The sequence below is a fragment of the Eptesicus fuscus genome, chromosome 20, assembly GCF_027574615.1.
Source record: "Eptesicus fuscus isolate TK198812 chromosome 20, DD_ASM_mEF_20220401, whole genome shotgun sequence".
In the NCBI taxonomy this organism is placed as follows: Eukaryota; Metazoa; Chordata; class Mammalia; order Chiroptera; family Vespertilionidae; genus Eptesicus; species Eptesicus fuscus.
This window is the reverse complement of record NC_072492.1, coordinates 51063953-51080736: the sequence shown is the minus strand read 5'-3', so window position 1 is coordinate 51080736 and position 16784 is coordinate 51063953. Positions and strand designations below refer to the sequence as shown.

At 68.0% G+C, this 16784-nt stretch overlaps 2 protein-coding genes across 4 annotated transcripts in view; both read left to right on the top strand.

Annotated features, from left to right (window-relative positions):
* NPLOC4 (NPL4 homolog, ubiquitin recognition factor) overlaps positions 1-7377 on the top strand; it is a 29382-nt gene extending 22005 nt beyond the window's left edge. The window contains exons 13-17 of the mRNA XM_054708850.1: positions 1612-1683; positions 3780-3875; positions 4065-4181; positions 5325-5427; positions 5666-7377. Coding sequence (XP_054564825.1) covers positions 1612-1683; positions 3780-3875; positions 4065-4181; positions 5325-5427; positions 5666-5823 — 546 coding nt within the window. The 3' untranslated portion in view covers positions 5824-7377. The remainder of the gene's footprint in view (positions 1-1611; positions 1684-3779; positions 3876-4064; positions 4182-5324; positions 5428-5665) is intronic.
* Positions 7378-10101: 2724 nt separating this feature from the next.
* Positions 10102-16017, top strand: FAAP100 (FA core complex associated protein 100). Of its 3 annotated transcripts, XM_054708845.1 has the most exons (11): positions 10102-10337; positions 10484-10602; positions 10681-10843; positions 11159-11612; positions 12462-12618; positions 13026-13798; positions 13921-14057; positions 14346-14462; positions 14667-14753; positions 15047-15182; positions 15618-16017. In XM_054708845.1, exons 1-10 carry the CDS (start codon positions 10173-10175, stop codon positions 15176-15178), a joined length of 2304 nt encoding a protein of 767 aa, XP_054564820.1. In that variant the 5' UTR covers positions 10102-10172; the 3' UTR covers positions 15179-15182; positions 15618-16017. The 3 variants fall into 3 exon arrangements, with proteins under 3 accessions (XP_054564820.1, XP_027986229.2, XP_027986228.2); XM_028130428.2 differs by having other exon boundaries at positions 10681-11612; XM_028130427.2 differs by having other exon boundaries at positions 10681-11612; positions 15537-16017.
* The last annotated feature ends 767 nt before the right edge of the window (positions 16018-16784 follow it).

The window sequence follows — 16784 nt, the reverse complement described above, 5'->3', positions numbered from 1 at the left end:
AGGGACCACGACCTTGGACTTGGTGTCTTGCTAAGGAGGAGACAAAACTGCCGGCAGACTTGGAGGGAAGGTTCTCCTCCAGCTGCTGCACCGACGGGGCTGACGCTTGTGGAAGTGACGGCCCGTGAGATGGTGGGTGGGCTCGGCCCCGGCAAAACCATTGAGGGAAGGCATGCGGGCAGGGAAGGGGGTGCAGCACCTTTATCTTCTTGGGGAGCCGAGAGGTGTGGTTGGGTAGTTAAATTTGAGAGAGAATGTCAGACAGAGAGCGGCATTAACAAGAGCCCCCTGGAGGGTCCCAGTGAGCAGGTGCTGGGACTGCTGCTGCCTCGGAGCTTAATTAGATGTGAAATGAGGTCCAGGTGGGCTCGTTACGTGTGCGCGGTTGCAGGTTAGGTCTTGTAGGGGCGAGCGTGCATTTTTGGAAATGGTGATTTAGTTGGATTGGATTTGACTCCTGCCTCCTAGTCTCCTCCATCGAGAAACTGCCGCTTCGGGGACCCCGGGCCCCTCAGCAGGCCCCCACCTTTGGCTGCCTGTGGAACCCGGTGAGCTGGCCCAGCCTGACCACCAAGGAAACCAGCGCAGGGCACTCCGTCCCCTCCAGGCCGAGGGGAGAGTCGTTCGGCTTCACGGGTGCAGACAGACAGACAGACAGACAGCTGTGTGTGGTCTCCAGGGAGGTGTCCTCTGGCGGCCGATGCGCGTGCCGGCAGCTGGTTGGGTGGAGCCAGGACAAGTGCTTGTTGGCAGCTCTGTCGCTGTGAACAGAGGAGGTGAGGAAGGTGTGGACGCAGGCGCCATGTGTTGCAGCCAGGAATTTCCATTTCTGAACAGGAGCCAGGCCAGAGGGCCAGCGGGCTGGGTCTGACCAGGGCCCTGCGTCCTGGGAGGGTGGGTGTGCCGGGTGCCGGGCTCCACCCCGGCGGGTCCGAGAGCTTAACAAACGGAAACGTTGACGTAAGACCCCGCAGTGGGAAGTACGGATGTCTAACTTACCTCCGGTCCGTGAGCGATTTACAGTGTTCATGAGGATTTCAATAGGAAAGAGCCCTGCAGGATCTCTGTGAGGAGCATCCGTTCTCATGAGTTTTTGTCTAGGGCTCTGGTGGAACTCGGCATGTTGGACATAAATGGGTTTAATTGTCACTTTCTGATGAACGACCATGTGCTGGCCGTCCTCCCCCTAATTAAACGTCATGTTCTGCGCATCTGACGGCAAACTGCGGACCGGGCAGATGGGCGGTGGGTTCTGTCTGTGTCCGTGTGCATGTGGGCTCATGTGCGCGTTTTCTTAGAAACGCGTGAGTATTCAGGCCCATCAGGTGGGGTTTCTGCGGGGTAAGAGCATGGAGATGGAGCGCTCAGCCCTGCGCGAGCTTGTGGGGGAGAGGCACCGGCGGCCGGGGCGGGGCTCCGGGGCGGAGGCTGTTTCCCTGTGAGGCGGCACTGAGAGCTCCGCGGGACGGAAGGCGGGTCCTGCAGGGAAAGGCTCGCTCCCCTTCCTGTTCACACACCGAGGGAGGCACCGACACCATTTCCCAGGGAGGCAGCCTGCGCGGGGAACGGTCGCTGGTCAGCAGACCGCCACTCACCCTGTTTCCGTTTCAGGACATAGACAAGTTTGGCAACGAGATCACCCAGCTGGCCCGCCCGCTGCCCGTGGAGTATCTGATCATAGACGTAAGTGTGTGCCCCGGGCCCGGGGCCTCCTGGCTTCCCTGAGGAGCCCTCCATTTTAAGGGCTTTTTTTTTTCAGTCTTTTCCCTTAAAAACCATTCGGTGTTAGCTTCTCCCGAACCAAGTGCAGCAGAGGACCGCCAGCCGGGCAGGCGTGGCGGGTGCAGGTGCTGCCACGGTCGGTCCTCGGGGACCCAGCTGTCATGGCCTTGAGTGGGGGCAGTGGGGTTTCCTGGGTGGAGCTCCAGGAGCCGAGAGGGCACCTGCTCCCGTGCCTCTGCCCAGGGTCTCAGCTCTGCTCTGGCCTCAGGCTCTGGTCACAGATGAGGCCACAGGCCAAGGCGGTGACTGTTAGCTGACGACAGCCCGACAGTTGACAGCAGGCCATGCTCTGCCCGCCGGGACCTGGGGGCTGCGCTGGGCTCGGGACGGCATGTGAGGCAGGCCTGGCATTGGAGGGGCGGGCCCAGGAGCCAGGCCGTCGATGCTGCATCGGGATGATAGCTCCTGAGAACATAGCGATTACCCAGGTCGCAGGCATCTGATTTCAGACGACCGGGTGTGACGGCAAGGCAGGCAGACTGCGGGGACGCACACTCGGGCGGAGTTGGCGCACCTCCCAGAGGCCGCCCGCCCGCCCGCCCTGAGTTCTTGCCTCACGCATGGTTCCGGTTGTGTTTGGTAGAGGAGGGTGACCCTGTGACACCCAGTTCCTGTGGAAGAAGTTCCGGGCAGCAGGTGCCAGACAAGTGCTCAGCGCCTCGCCCCCAGGCCCAGGCCTGACGAGGGCCATCTGCTGTCTGAGACCTTGTGACGGGGCCGTCGCCTCAGGCTCCTGTGGAGGGGCCCACGCATCAGCTCGTCGGCCCCGAGAAGGGCCGGAGGGAGAGGGTTGAAGCACAGGACCCGGTGCCTGGTGGCCTGTGCCCACCCCCGGGGGGCCCTGGATTAGTCCTGGGCTCGCCCTCACCAGCAGGCACTCTGCTTCCCACAGGGAGGGCCGAGCTGTCCACGGCTTTGTCTCAGCCGCACGGGCCGCCCTGCCGCCGTCTTTCGAACCGTGGCCGTCCTGAGGGCTTTACAAAGTGTCTGAGCATTTAACCCTCTGAGCAGCCTTAGGTGCAGGCGCCAGGTCACCCTCATCTTGCAGATGAGCAGAGAGGCCACACTGCTGGGACGGGCCTGTGGCTCAGGTCCACGCCCTCCGCCATGACCCGCCTGTCGGTCAGCGAGGCACAGCACAGCCGTCGCTGCCTGCCCCTCCTGGCCTTTAGAAGCAGCCCCGAGGACCCAGAAGAGCTGCCGAGTCTGGCCTGCAGGCTGCTGCCTCTGGCTGAACTGCAGAGGGAACGCCGTGGCCACCGCAAGGGGCAGGCAGGCCACCCTCGTGCTCTCTGTGGGGAGAGGACATCTGCCAGGAGGCGGGAGAAAGCCTGTGATCCCAGAATGGTCACGTCACGCGGCTCCCGTGGCTCCCACCGCTGGGTCTCACGTGCCCTTCGTCATCGCCCGAGCACGTCTGAGCCGAACGAGGGCGCGGCTCCCTTTGGACACAGGCGCTTGACTCCAGCTGTTGTGGGGGGACAACAGGCAGCTGTGCCCCATCTCAGGCCCCGATTCCCTTCCCGCCCTGACTCGCCTGCTCTGGAGCAGGCCCCTGGACTTCAGGGCTCGCTGCGGCTCTCCCACCCGCGGGCTGCTCTAGGGCCCTCAGACCCAGCAGTGGAACAGAGTCCGCTCCTGAGGTGCCTGCTCGGCCTCCGGCTGTGCCTGTGGCTCACCCTGGAGGTCGTCCAACCACGGAGAGCAGCTGGGGGGCTCGTGGGATGGACGCCCCTCGGCTGGCCCAGTCCGGCTGAGTTATATCCTAGAGACGGCAGACAGCAGCTGCCTGGGGGCGGGGCCATCTCGGAAGCGACTGGAAGCGGTTCTCAGCACGCTTCCCAGGGTCAGGTTCGGCGCTTCGCTCAGGGTGCCCAGTGGTGCCCGTCCTCGTGGGCAGCGAGGCCTCTGGCTCTGAGGCTCCGACGCTTTGCCCTTGAGGGTCGCCCACCCTGTTCACACAGGAGGTTGATGCGGTTTGTCTTTTTGTTCCTTAGATCACAACAACGTTCCCCAAGGATCCAGTTTATACTTTTTCTATTTCACAAAACCCATTTCCTATTGAGAACCGGGACGTGTTAGGGGAAACACAGGTAGGCTCTTCGCTTCAGCAGCCGCATTTGAAGTACCTGCTGCCTGTTTGTCTAGTGCCAGGTCCTGGTCCCGTCAGGGGGACAGGCAGGGGGAGAGGGATGTCTGTCGGCCTTGAACCCCTCAGGAGGGAGGGCTCCTGGGGCCTAGAACGATCCGTGTTTATGTCTTCCTTCCGCCCGCCGGTCCAGGACTTCCATAGTTTGGCCACCTACCTGTCGCAGAATACCTCCGCCATGTTCTTGGACACCATCTCAGATTTCCACCTCCTGCTCTTCCTGGTCACCAACGAAGTCATGCCTCTGCAGGTGGGGAGCGAGTGTGCCGCGAGCCGGTGGTGTGCCGGGGGCGGTGTGCGGGGGGCTGGGCACGGGGCGTCCTCGTCCTCTTCCTCGGGAGCAGACGGGCCGCCCCCTGCGCCCTGCGGGCTTATTGATGGGGTGACTCTTTCACCCTCGGCGTCTGCATTAGACAGCGTCTAGGTGGGGCCCTGTGCTGGGGCCGGTCTGCTTTGTGTGAGTGAACCACGAGGGACGCAGGGCGGTTAGCTCGGTCCCCGGCTGAGCCCTGTCCCAGCAGCTCCAGATCCACAGCCGCTCCTTCCATCTTCCCTCCCGAGCCAGCTGCTGTGGCCGTCGGCGGGCGGGCGCCCAGGCCCCGTGCAGCTGCGGTTGGCGCCTGTGAGGCACACGGAGGGGGAGAGGGCAAGTGCACGGCGGCAGGTGCTTTCTGAGCGGTGCGGGCCCTGGGTGCGGGCAGCGTCCAGCCAGGAGGCCCCGGCAGGCACCGGGCTGTGGGTGGCCTTTCTGCCCAAGACCCCAGGAAGCATGAGAGAGGAAGGGGCGGTTTCTCCAGAGCCTCTGATGCTGGCGCAGAGGGGCCCCCCAAGGAGCCCAGGCTTCTCTGTCAGCTGGCCCGTGGCTGCTCTTGTATTTCCCTGGCTTTGTCTGCCCTCCCACACCAGGCACCGACACACCCAGACGGGTGCAGCTCCGGGCCCAGGTTCAGCTGCCGCCGTCGGTGGGAGGGGTGGTGCGGGGCCGGCCTCCCCGTCAGGGCTCCTTGCTGGGCAGCAGGGACCATCTGCGGTCACTGCCAGACCTCACTTCTGTGGGGCTGTGTGCACCCCGGGGGCCTGGGCTGTAGAGTGCGTATTGGAAGGTGGGATTGAGAAGGTCAAGAACCGGGGGCGGGGGGGGGGGGGCGCAGGACCTTGACTCCTGCCCGTCCACCTCAGCCCAGGAGCCCGTCACCTGGGTGCTGGCAGATGGCTCCGCGGCAACGCGGAGCATGGGAGGAATGGCAGTGCTGGCTCAGTTTTCTCCTGTCTACACGGAGTGTGGCAGTGTGCGTTTCGTAGTGACAGCCTGTGCGGGTCCCGCATCCCCTCTGAACTGTGTGATGCTGGGGGAGAAGCAGGCAGCGCACGGACCCTCCTGTTTGCCCCGCAGGACAGCATCAGCTTGCTGCTGGAGGCCGTGCGGACCCGGAACGAGGAGCTCGCCCAGACCTGGAAGAAGTCGGAGCAGTGGGCCACCATCGAGCAGCTCTGCAGTAAGTGCTCCCTCTCCTCGTCCCAGGACACCCTCGGGCTCCCGGGACCTACGCTCCCAGCTCCTCAGGCCCCAGCGGCCTCTGCCAGGGCACGGGCTCTCGGGCTGTGAGGTGTGCGCTGTGGACCGGCTCGGCTGCTCTGGACTCGGGAGAAGGTGCTTGGGGTGCACGATGACGCCGAGCTCAGCTGCGGGCTCCTCCCTGTGAGAAATGACGAGCGCCTCTCTCCCCTCTGCAGGCACAGTTGGGGTGCAGCTTCCCGGCCTCCAGGAGTACGGAGCCGTCGGGGGCTCCTCACATGCCGCCGCGGCCGCCATGTGGGCCTGTGAGCACTGCACCTTCATGAACCAGCCGGGCACCGGCCACTGCGAGATGTGCAGCCTCCCCAGGACCTAGGGCTTCGGCCCTGCTGGCAGGACTGGCCCCGCCCGCTCTGAAGCCAGGGACGTGGAGCCGGGCCGCTCCTCATGGAGGGCGGGGGCTCCCCTGGGGTCTCCGGCCCACGAAGCCTCTCGGCACCAGGCTTCCCCGGAGGATGGAGCCCTCCCAGCAGAGGGGCAGGTGGCCGTGGACGCCTCTCCGGGGGGAGGACTGGCGCCCCGACATCTCCGCCTGCGGGGTGGGGGGGTGCTTGCTGCTGCCCCCGCCTCCTCCCGTCCTCTCTGGACGCTGTTTGCTCTTGCTGGCCTCTGTAGCCCGTTCTCTGGGGCAGACCCTGCTGTGGGGGCCACTCCCCGCCCTGTAGCCGTGGTCTGGTGGGAACACAGTGGCCATGGGCTTGCGGCCGCCGTCTGCTTGGCCCACAGGTCACTCTGCTGCCCGCCCCTTCTGCTCTCACCAACCTCCAGGCGGGATTTTAAAGTTGGCATTGGTTGTAATAACAGTTACCAGTAATTCCTGCCCCGAAGACTTTTATTTATTTTTCTAAAGATAAAAACTGCAAAAGGGGAGTGAGAGAGACTAGCTTCCACTTCCTTCCCTCCAGGAGTCCCTGTGGGAGTGTGCAGGGCGGTGCGTGCAGACAGGGAGCCCCAGTCCCTTCTTGGAAGTAACCTCAGTGCCTGAGACTTCTGCCGGGTGCATGGCTGCGGCAGCCGAGGCCCAGGCCACCCGAGCAGGGGCACAGCCTGGCTCCCACCAGGCAGGCCCTCAGAGGCAGCAAACTGGGCTGCTGGGGTGAAGGAGGCTGCCCAGAACTGGAAGCTCCGGGGGCCTCGCCCGCTCTGGCCTCTGACAGTGACGTGGCCATTGAGACAGGCCTGGGGAGGGAGGGGCCTGGCCTGTTGTGAACCACGTGGGTCTGCCAAGGGCGTTGGAAGGTTGCTGCTGTGTTGATGGTGCGAGGTCTGGGCCATCCCACGTGTGCTCTGGGGTCCCCGCACGTCCTCGGTGGCACCCTGCCCCAGGAACCTACGGGCGCTCTGATGCCTCTTTGCCTTAACAAGAGCCCCTGACTGAGCTGCTCTGAACCCACGGGGGAGGCTGCTTAGGAACCCCACATCTGCCCTGGGGGGCCGGCCTGTGGGCTCCTCTCCACCCACCCAGTGCCAGGAAGGCGCTCGGTGTTGGCTGTGGTGGGAATGGCCCTGTCCGGCACCTCCAGGTGCACAGCACGGACTTGTCTGCTTGTTGGCAGGGGCTGATGGGGTGGGTCCGGCCAGGGCAGAGGGCTGGTCTGGGGGCAGGAGGGGCAGAGTAGCCACCCAGAGCATAGCCACCTGCACGGACCGTTGGTCGCCCTCCCAGCAGCCCTGGCCTCTGGTCCCTGCGACCAGATGGAGGCTGCAGGTGGGCCCGCACCGGACCTCACTCAGACCTACTCAGACCTCGCGCCCCAGGCTCTGCGTCTGCCCAGCTCGCTTCTCACCAGCATCCTCACTCCCGTCTGGCGTCACGGAATTCACTTGTTCCTGTGTCTTTTAGCTAAAGAAAAAGCATTGTGATTCTCTGCTTCTGGTTTTGAGTCGCTCTTTGTTCAGTAATGCACTTTATTTTATTGTCCAAAGAGAGTCAGAGCTCAATGTTAGGTGGGAGGGGCGCCTTGATGGGCTTGACCCAGGCAGCTCAGCCACCTCCTGCACAGGGAGGGCCCCAGCGCCCTGCGTCCCACCTGCCCTCGTGTGAACACAACCTCTTCTACCAGGCCCCCAGCGGAGGGTGACTGCGTGAACTGTGCCGGCTGCCGGCCACCTCCCCCTCGGGGCTCCCCCCGGCCTGCAGCGCGCTTTCCGTCTGCAGGGCCAGTTCACACGGCCCCCGTCAGGTGGGGACCATTGGAGCAGAGGGACCCTTGCCGGGGCTCCTGGGCTCTGCTCCCAGCAGGTGGGAGGTGGGGGAGGAAGAGGGGAGCCTGGCCTCCCTGGGTGCCCTTCCTGACCGTCACCAGGTGTCACTCCTGGGCCTACGTGCTGGGACAGGTGCACGTGGCCGGCAGCAGGTGAAGGAGGGAGTCAGGAGCCCCTCAGCTGCAGGGAACAGGCCAGAGGGACACGCTGCTGGCCTGAGCGACCGTCCCTCTGGGTGCGGTGCTAGCCTTCATGCACCGTTCAGCACTCTCCTCCGGGTGACTGCTCCCCGAACAGGCATGTAAGACACCATGGCTGGTGGGCAGGCCACCAGGCCCCCCGAGACAAGGCTCTCACCAGCAGTGGCTCACATGGCTGGCAGCTCCCACGTCCAGGTGTGGCCGCTGTGCTGGCCGAGGGCGCCTGAGGCCGCTGAACTTGGTTCTGGAAGTGAGAAGGTTCTCGGCCTCCCCCCAGTAATCAAGCAGGTGGAGTGCACTACTTGGCAACAATCTCGGGGCCGCCCTCCTACCCTGGCACGTGCGCCCCATCATGGCTGTGCTGCCTGTGAGCAGCACCTGGCACAGCCTGAACCTGACCGCGCCCCCCCCCCCCCCCCCCCCCCCCCCCCCCCGAGTCTGGGGCTGTGATCTGTCCTTCGTAGGTGACGCTGCCTGCAGATGTGGCGTAGAGACCACTGGCTGTCCCAGGCTCCCGCCGGGAGCACGGAGGGTCCTCAGTGTCCCCCTCGGGTCTGAGCCGACTAGAGCCCTTTGCTCGTGCTTGACCTCCACAATCAGCACTCAAGGCCCCTTGGAGTTTGGATGGGCAGGTGATGCTCATGAATCCTCGAGTCACAGGTGTGGGACGGCCTGGGCTTGGGGCCAGGCGCCTGCTAGCCGAGCAGAAGGTCGTGGGCCGGAGGGGCCACCCACGTGTTAGAAAACTCAGGCTTGCTGAGCAGGGCAGCTCCGAGCACTCCTGTGTGTGTGTGTGGGGGGGGGGGGCTAGAAAGGAGCAAGGCCGAGGGGAGCTGGTCTTCCTTGTGCCCCGTGGCCGCCCTCCCAGCGTCCAGGACAGCAGGGAGCAGAAGGGGGCCAGCACTGCAAACGCCACGCTCCCGCTGTCCGCCAGCACCGAGACAGGAGGGCTGGCTGGCTGCTGCCCGGGGCTGTGTGCCTGCCCACACCTCAAGGGCAGTGAGAACTTTTGCTGCTGGCTGTTTTGGCAGGATCACCAGCCTCCCTGGTGCCAGCTTAACCTCCAGCCAGAGGACATTTGGCAGCTGGGCCCCTTGAGCATGCCACGCCTGCCGTGCCCCCGTATGCCTCTCGTGGGTGGCCTTGGAGATGGTCCCATTCGCTCTTTTATTTCAGAGAGAAAGGGAGAGAGAGGGATAGAGACATCAATGATGAGAGGGAATCATTGATCGGCTGCCTCCTGCACATCGCACACTGGGGATGGAGCCCGCAACCTGGGCATGTGCCCTGACGGGGAATTGAACCGTGATCTCCTGGTTTATAGGTCGGTGCTCAACCACTGAGCCACACTGGCCTGGCCCATTGGCTTAAAGGAGAGGGGTGTAGTTGACGTCTGCAGGCACCTTTCAGGGGTGCTCTGGTCTCCGTTTTTCATCCAGAGGAAAGTTCTGGGCCCCTCTCTGGTCAGCACTTCTCCAGCCCTGGAGGGCTGAGGGCAGCCCTGTCCACTCTCACCCCCAGGATGATTGCTGGCGATCCCCCTCATTTTCTTTACGGCCCTGCTCCCAACCCAGAATTCCTCTGGCTTACCCCACTGTCCATGCAAACCAACACACCCACACCCGGTCCGTATCCAGGCACGGAGGGGGCTGTCTGTCCACGTTTGGCTCAGCAGGTCAGAGGGACGGGACCCATCACTAGGCCCAGAGCCTCTGGCTGTGACACGGCCAGGCCGCACCATCCAGGCGCTTCCCAAACCCTAGCCGATCGCTGTGGGAGTGCCCGCCTGCTCCGAGGGGAGCGGGACTTGGTGCCGGGCCGTGTGGCCCTGCACGGGCGAGGGAGATGGTGCGGACCCACAGGGCACCCCCAAGAAGCGCCTCGGGCCGCGCAGAGGACGGACGGGGTGGGCGAGGACAGACCACCGGGTTTCCCGCGTTTGCTAAACTGCTCGGTGTCCCCTAACTAACCCTCACCCCGTCGCCTCCCCGCCCGCGGGCGGGGCTGCAGCCCAGACCCCAGGAGCCTGACCCGCCCCTGTTCCACCCAGGCCCCGCCCCTGTTCCACCCAGGCCCCGCCCCCGTCTCGGCCCCGCCCCGCCCCGTTCCTGTATTGGCCACGCCCCCGCCGCGCCGTTTTACGGCGGAGGCAGCGCCGCAACGTGGGCGGCCGTACGGCGCCCCCGCCGCCTCCTCAGCCTGCCCAGGCGGAGCGGCCTCCCGCGCGCCACCCGCGCTCCCCGGGCGGCGGGCCCGCACTATGGCCGGGCTGGCGCCGCGCGTGCACTACCTGGCGGGCTTCAGCTGCCCGGTCGGGGGCCTGACGGCGGGCGGGCCCCGCGTGCTGCACCTCGGCGCGGAGGTCTTCGTGGCCGCCGGGAGGGAGCTGGTCTACGTCTACGACCGGGAGGCGCGGCAGCTGACCGTGAGCGGCGGGGGCGGGGCCCGGGCCCGAGGGGCTGCGCGCACGGGGGGCGGGGCTCCCGGGTCGTCGGGGGCAGGGGGTGGGGGGCGCGTCCGAGGAGCTTGTTCAGACCCGGAGCCTCCGCCGTCCCCTGCCCCGCCGGCCAGGCGGCGTACAGGTTTCCCGGGCAGGTGTGGCACCTGGAGGTCCTGGCCCCGCGCAGGGCGCTGCTCGTCCTGTGCGCCCGGAGGGGCGTCTACTGCCTGTCCTTGGACCAGGCCCGCAGGTAAGGAGGGGTCGCTGTGGCGGGTTGCCATGGAGACAGCAGGTGCCTCTCGGCAGTGACACTTCCCTGTTCCCGAAGGTCTGTGAGCCAGAGGGATGGGGACGACGAGGACGGCGAGTCCCCGTCCCCCGTGACCGCTGTGGACCCAGACACCTGTGTGCTCCCCGACGCCACGCTGTGCGCGTTCACCGTGCTGGGCGACCTGCTCATCGCGCTGGCGCAGGGCCCCGCCCAGTGGAAGGTGCAGCTGTTTGAGTGTCCGTGTCCGGGGGAGGACCCCGGGCCCAGAGGCCAGATCGGGGAGGTGGAGCTGTCGACCCACACCCCCCCAGCGGGGAGCCCGGGGCAACCCCAGGCCCTCCCCTTCCTCCCGGTGCTGTGCTGTGTGTCCCTGCGCAGCTCCAGGGCCCGGCACGGCTCCCCGCACGGCCCCAGGGCCCTCACGCTGGAGGGGTCCCTCTTCGGGCTCCTCTTCGGAGCCGACGCCGCCCTCCTGGAGTCGCCCGTGATCCTCTGTGGCCTCCCCGACGGCCAGCTCTGCTCTGTGGTCCTGCAGACCCTGGTCCCCTCCGGGCTGGCCCCTGGTGACCCCAAGGCCCTGGTCAGGATCCTGCACCACCTGGAACAGCCCATCATCTTCATCGGGGCCTTGAGGACGGAGCCCTCGGCTGAGGGCCCAGAGGCTGCGGACTTGGACTGCCTGGTGGCGCTCGGCCGCCACGGCCGGACCCTGGCCATCAAGGCCAGCTGGGACGAGGCGGGGAGTCTGGTGCCGGAGCTGCGCGAGTACTGCCTGCCGGGGCCTGTGCTCTGCGCGGCCTGTGGCGGGGACAGCCACGTCTACCACAGCACCCCGTCCGGCCTCTGCGCGGTGGACCTGGCTCGAGGAGGCACCCCCGGGGACCCCGTGCCGCCCGACGGCCCGGGACGCCTGCCCCCTCTGCTGTGTCCCGCCAGCTTGGGTGTCTGCAGCGTCGTCACCCTCTCGCCGCCGTCTAGGTCGCCTGAAGGTATGAGCCGCTGTGGGGACCCCATACCCGGAGCCTGGGGGGTGGCGGACCCCCCTCGGCCGGCTTCTCCCCGTGCGTGGCCTCCTCCCTCCTGTCCCCGGCTGCTGTAGCCCTGCAGGGCGGCCCGTCCCGCGGGCAGCCTCGTGGTGGACGGGCCTTTCTCGGGGTCAGGGGCCGCCTGTGTGTCCTGGGTGGGGGTTAGGAGTGGGAGGTGCCGCTCTGTCTCGGGGGGGGGGGGGGGGTCTGCGCTCGGTGGCCAGGTCCTGCCTCGTGGGCAGTCGGGAGAGTTGGCCTTGACGTTTCCCCGCTCACCGCGTGGCCACCAGCGAGCCCACTCTGCACGGGAGGCGCTGACTTCCTGAGCTCTGAACCCGTGTTCTGTCCCGTGTTGGGGGACAGCAGTCTGCCCGGGGCATGTTCCTGTTTGGTGGCCCACGCGTCGGCCTGAGGCCTGCCACGCAGCGTTCTAACGTGAAAGAGGCGCTTTGACGGGGAAAGGCCCCTGTCCACGCAGGGAAAGAGGGCCACGGGGGGGCGGGGCGTGGGGAAGCACGCAGGAGCCCGACAGACTCGGTGACCCACGAGGGTCCTGGCTCGGCCCCTGTCAGTCCAGCCCCCGTCCCCTCGCCACCTCCGCTGTGCCGACGTCCCCTCCCGGGGAGGGCCCTGGGGAATGTGTGGGCACGGACACGGGCAGCTCCGTCAGCCCCTGGCGCATGCCCGGCTCTCCCGTCGTCCTGGGTCCTCCTCTGGTGCTGGCTTCCCGCCCGCGCTCGTCTGGAGTCTCGGGGAGCTGCCCCAGCAGCCGCCCTCCTCCCGCTGACTGGCCCGGCCCGTGTCCACCTGCAGGGGGCACCGAGCTCCTGGCCCTGTCGGCCAAAGGCCGCCTGATGACCTGCCGCTTGGACCTGAGCCCCGAGCCCCCTCAGCCCGCCCGGGTGACCGCGGCGGACACGGGCCGGAAGATCAAGGACCTGCTCTGCGGGATCGGCACCGTCTCTGAGAGGTGAGAGGCTGTGTCCGCGCGCGGCGGCCTGGGCGTGGCCAGTGGTCCCCAGCGGAGCCCCAGGTGCGGAGCTACCTGAAGAGGGGCTTCCTCCCGCCGTTTCCTCAGGAGGGGACGTGGGAGACTCTCCTCAGAGGCCTCCTCCGCTCTGTGCTCAGTGACGCCACCAGCCGCCCCTCCCCTGGCCCGCCCTCACCTGCCCGCCCGTGCCCCTGGGCTGCGGGCCTCTGTGGGGGCGGCGGGCTCCCTGGCCTGCTGGGCGAGGCCCGGACAACGGGGCGGCGTGGGCGGGACAAGCAGAGTTGCTCCCCGAGGAGGCGGGGGCTCCGCGATTGGTTGTCGGGACAGAGTCCTGGTCCCTCCTGACCCCGCTCCCCGCTCCTCCCTGGTGCCGTCTGCCCCCCCAGAGTGTCCTCCCTGAAGAAGGCCGTGGACCAGCGCAACAGGGCCCTGACGTGTCTGAACGAGGCCATGAACGTGAGCTGTGCCCTGCTGGCCAGCCGGGAGGGCGCCCGGCCCGTCTCCTGCACCACCACCACGGCCTGGAGCCGCCGGGAGCTGCGGGACGTGCTGACCGCCACCTGCCTGCTGGAGAACAGCAGCGGCTTCCGCCTGGACCGCGGCTGGGCCCTGTGCGTCCAGGTGCTGCCCGGCTCCCACGCCTCGGACTCGGACCCGGCGGGCTCGGCCGTGACCTACACCGTCCCCGTGGACCGGCTGGGCCCCGGCGAGCGGCGGGAGGTGACGCTGCTCCTGGGCCCCGGGGAGGACGGCGCGCTAGACCTGCCCGTGACCGTGTCCTGCGCGCTCTTCCTCAGCCTCAGGGAGGTCGTGGGCGGGGCCCTGGCCCCCTCGGACCCTTTCAAGGACCCCTCCTTGGACGGGTGCCCCCCCGACGTCCTGCCTGAGCAGGAGGGTATCTGCCTGCCCCTGGGCGAGCACACGGTGGACATGCTGCAGGGCCTGCGCTTCCCGGGCCTGGCTGCGCCCCCCGCGCAGGCCCCCGCGCCCTGCCCCCCTCCCGGCGACCCCGTGAGCACCTTCCTGGGAACCTGCTGGCGGCCGGGCAGCGAGCCGGCGGGGCCCGAGTCCCTGCGCGCCAAGTACCTGCCGCCGTCCGTGGCCGCCATCCGGGTGTCCGCGGAGCTGCTCAGAGCTGCCCTGGGGGACAGGGACCCAGGTTGGCGGCGCTGGGGACTCGGCTCTGGCCTCGGGGCTCGTGGACACACCGAGGCGGTGGACGTGGGCTCCTCACGGCCCCGGGGCCCGTCCACGCTCACGGCCGGCACCTCCGTCCCTCAGGCGTGTCCCTGTGCTGCGCCACCCTGCAGTGGCTGCTGGCCCAGAACGCCGCCGTGGACGCCGTGCGGGCCCGAGCCCTGACCTCTGTCCAGGCCCTGACCCCGGACGGCGCCGAGATCCGCCTCATCGTCCAGGAGGCAAGCAGAGTCGGCTCCTGTCTCCTTGAAGCCGCCGCGCTGGCGGTGCCCTGGGGCCTGGGTTGTCCCGTGTGGGCTGCGGCCGGTGTCAGGCTAGGCCACGGCCGTCACCTCGTTCCAGAGCGAGTGCCCGGGAGCGGGTTCTTCCCCAACAGGGGAGCAGACGTGGTGGTCGGTGGCCGGTTCTTGGGGGGAGTTGCCGGCGGGCAGAGACCCAGCTTTGCCCAGGAGGGGGAGGGGGAGGGGCAGCCGGGCCGGAGCGGGCACGAGGCGCCTCCTGTGCTGCAGGTGGCGGTGGCCGGCCTGTGCCCGGCGGGGCCCGTGCAGGCCGTGGAGGTCCAGGTGGAGAGCTCCTCGCTGGCCAACATGTGCCGGGCCCACCACGCCATCGTCGGGCGCATGCAGGTACGTCCGCGCTGGGGGACGCGCCTGGGGTCTGGGGCTCCCTTACGGCGGGGCGGGGGGCGGGGCGGGGAGGCTTGCTGCTGACCCTCTGGGGCGGCCCCCGGTGGGCGGGCACCCAGGACCTGCCTGGCCCAGAGGTTAAGGGAGACGGCCCTGCTTATCGCCCGCCGAGGGCGCTGGTTCTTTACGCCCCGTGTCCCCCAGAGGATGGTGGTGGAGCAGGCCGCCCGGGGCTCCAGCCCCCCCGACCTCCGCGTGCAGTATCTCCAGCAGATCCAGGCCAACCACGAGGTGAGCCCCGGCCCGGCCCCGCGTCTCCCCGCAGCCCGGCCCCAGAGGACGCGGGGCCGGCCAGTGTGTGGCCTGCAGGGCCTCCTGCCCCTGGCCCTGCTCCGACCTGGGGGCCAGGCCCTCCTGTCCTGAGGCAGGCTGTCCCACACCGAGACGCCACAGAGGAAAGTTTGTCCTGGGCTGCCCCTCACATCTTCAGGGGTTTGTGGGTGGGGTTTGTGGGCGACTTGGGGGCGTGCAGGTGGGAGGGTGGGGGCCTAGCTGTTGTCGCTCGCCCCCCCACCCCCCTGCAGACGCTGCTGCGGGAGGTGCAGGCCCTGCGGGACCGGCTGTGCACAGAGGACGAGGCCAGCTCCCGGGCGACGGCGGAGCGGCTCCTGCAGGTGTACCAGCAGCTCCGCAGCCCCAGCCTCCTCCTGCTGTGAGCAGGTGGGCCCCGCCCCGCCCCGCCCCTCCCCCAGCCCCCCAGCCGCCGTGCTGCGCTCTCACGGAGAAAGATCAGGACACGAAGGGCTACTTCCAGCTCCGGAGCTGGGGCCGGTGCCCCTGCACGAGGCTGTGGAAGGTCAGGGTGAGCCTGGCTGCCGACAGCAGGCCGCAGACCCCTGGCCCGATGGCCACCTGGCCTCTTCGTGGACGTGCTCGGAGACGGGGTCATAGAGCGACTTCTCAGGGGAGCCGAGTGGACGCTGGCCTGCCCTGCTGGCCGCCCCCTCCCCTGCCTGCCCGGCCCGTCCTGTCCTGGGTTCAGGGCCTCGGCCCATCCCTCCTCTCCCTCCACAGCCACTGTGGGCTCGCCCTCAGCCTTCACTGCTGGCAGCTCCCAGACGCAGGGGCTGGGTCAGCGTCGTCCCCTCCACTCAGGTCCAGCGCAGGACGAGGGCCGGCCGGAGCAGGAGCGGCATTGCCTGGCGGCTGTCGGAGGCCACGGAGCCGGCTCAGGACCAGGAGGGGCGGGGCTGTCTGGCCGTCACTGTTCCTGGGGGCACTGCCCGTCCACCTGCCTCGTCGCCCACCCGGGGGCCTTGGCCCTGCCCCTGCACCATTGGGGTCCCCAGGTGGGGGGGGCTCCCTGTGACCAAAGCACAAAGACTGGGGGTGCTCCCAGGTGGCCAGTGGCCTGGACACCTGTCACCTGGTGCCCATGGCTGGGGCCGCCCAGCGCCCAGCTCTGCCCCGGGGTGTCAGGGTGGGGAGGGGACTCCGGGGTCACTGGTGCTTCTCTGTGGGCCGAGGGCCCGCTGCTGCCACAACAGGCCTTCCTGTGAGCCGCCTCGACTCCGCCCGTTTGTTACCGCCCCCCGGCGTCGGGTGGGGCTCCGACTGGCACCCCCAGTTCCGCACCCGGTGAGCCCGGCACCGGCCTCTTTGTGCCCTGGGGTTGAGGTCAAGCTACACGTGGGATAAAGGGGAGAAACAACACGTCTGAGGAGGCAGGACACACGGGACAGTGGGCACCAGCCGCAGCGTGGTCTCAGCCCGGCCGTGACACGTGAGCTGGCGAGCACAAGACCTGCCGGTCGGGACCACCCGGAAGGCGCCGGCCCAGGCACAGGGTGGGTGCGGCCGCACAGCCAGGAAAGGTGACGCTGCTCGGGAGCCACCTGGACCAACTCCCCCCCCTTCTGGGACCCTCAGCTCCCTGGGCCACCGGCCTCCAGTCGGAGTGGCTGTGAGGCCCTGGACCGGCCACCACGGCCCTAGCGTCTTTCCACCCAGTCCCAGCCTCGTCCCAGGGAAGCCGGCCGTCCTCACTGCCCCCAGCCCCCCTCTTCCTGCCTCCCCTCCGGCAGCTGCCCCAGGCCGCCGGGCCAAGCACACTGGCCAAGGGCCGAGGCGGGAGGCACTCTGGGATCCGGGCCTAACGCCACCTTCCAGGCCACCAGGCCCTGGCAGGTGGGCCCAGCCTCCTCCCAGACGCCACCAGGGGGCAGCACAGGCTGCGGCTGGGCAGCTCCGTCCTTGCCTGCTGGGCACAGTCTGTCCCTCCCTCGTTAACGGCCCTGCTCTGTCCCTAACAAGAGGGAAGTA

Bases quoted from the DNA above. Each gene is read 5' to 3' on its own strand.
- FAAP100 (XM_028130428.2), top strand. From the start codon at position 10,173: ATGGCCGGGCTGGCGCCGCGCGTGCACTACCTGGCGGGCTTCAGCTGC. The intron at 11,613-12,461 runs GTATGAGCCGCT...GTCCACCTGCAG, and splicing joins GCCGTCTAGGTCGCCTGAAG to GGGGCACCGAGCTCCTGGCC. The intron at 12,619-13,025 runs GTGAGAGGCTGT...CTGCCCCCCCAG, and splicing joins ATCGGCACCGTCTCTGAGAG to AGTGTCCTCCCTGAAGAAGG.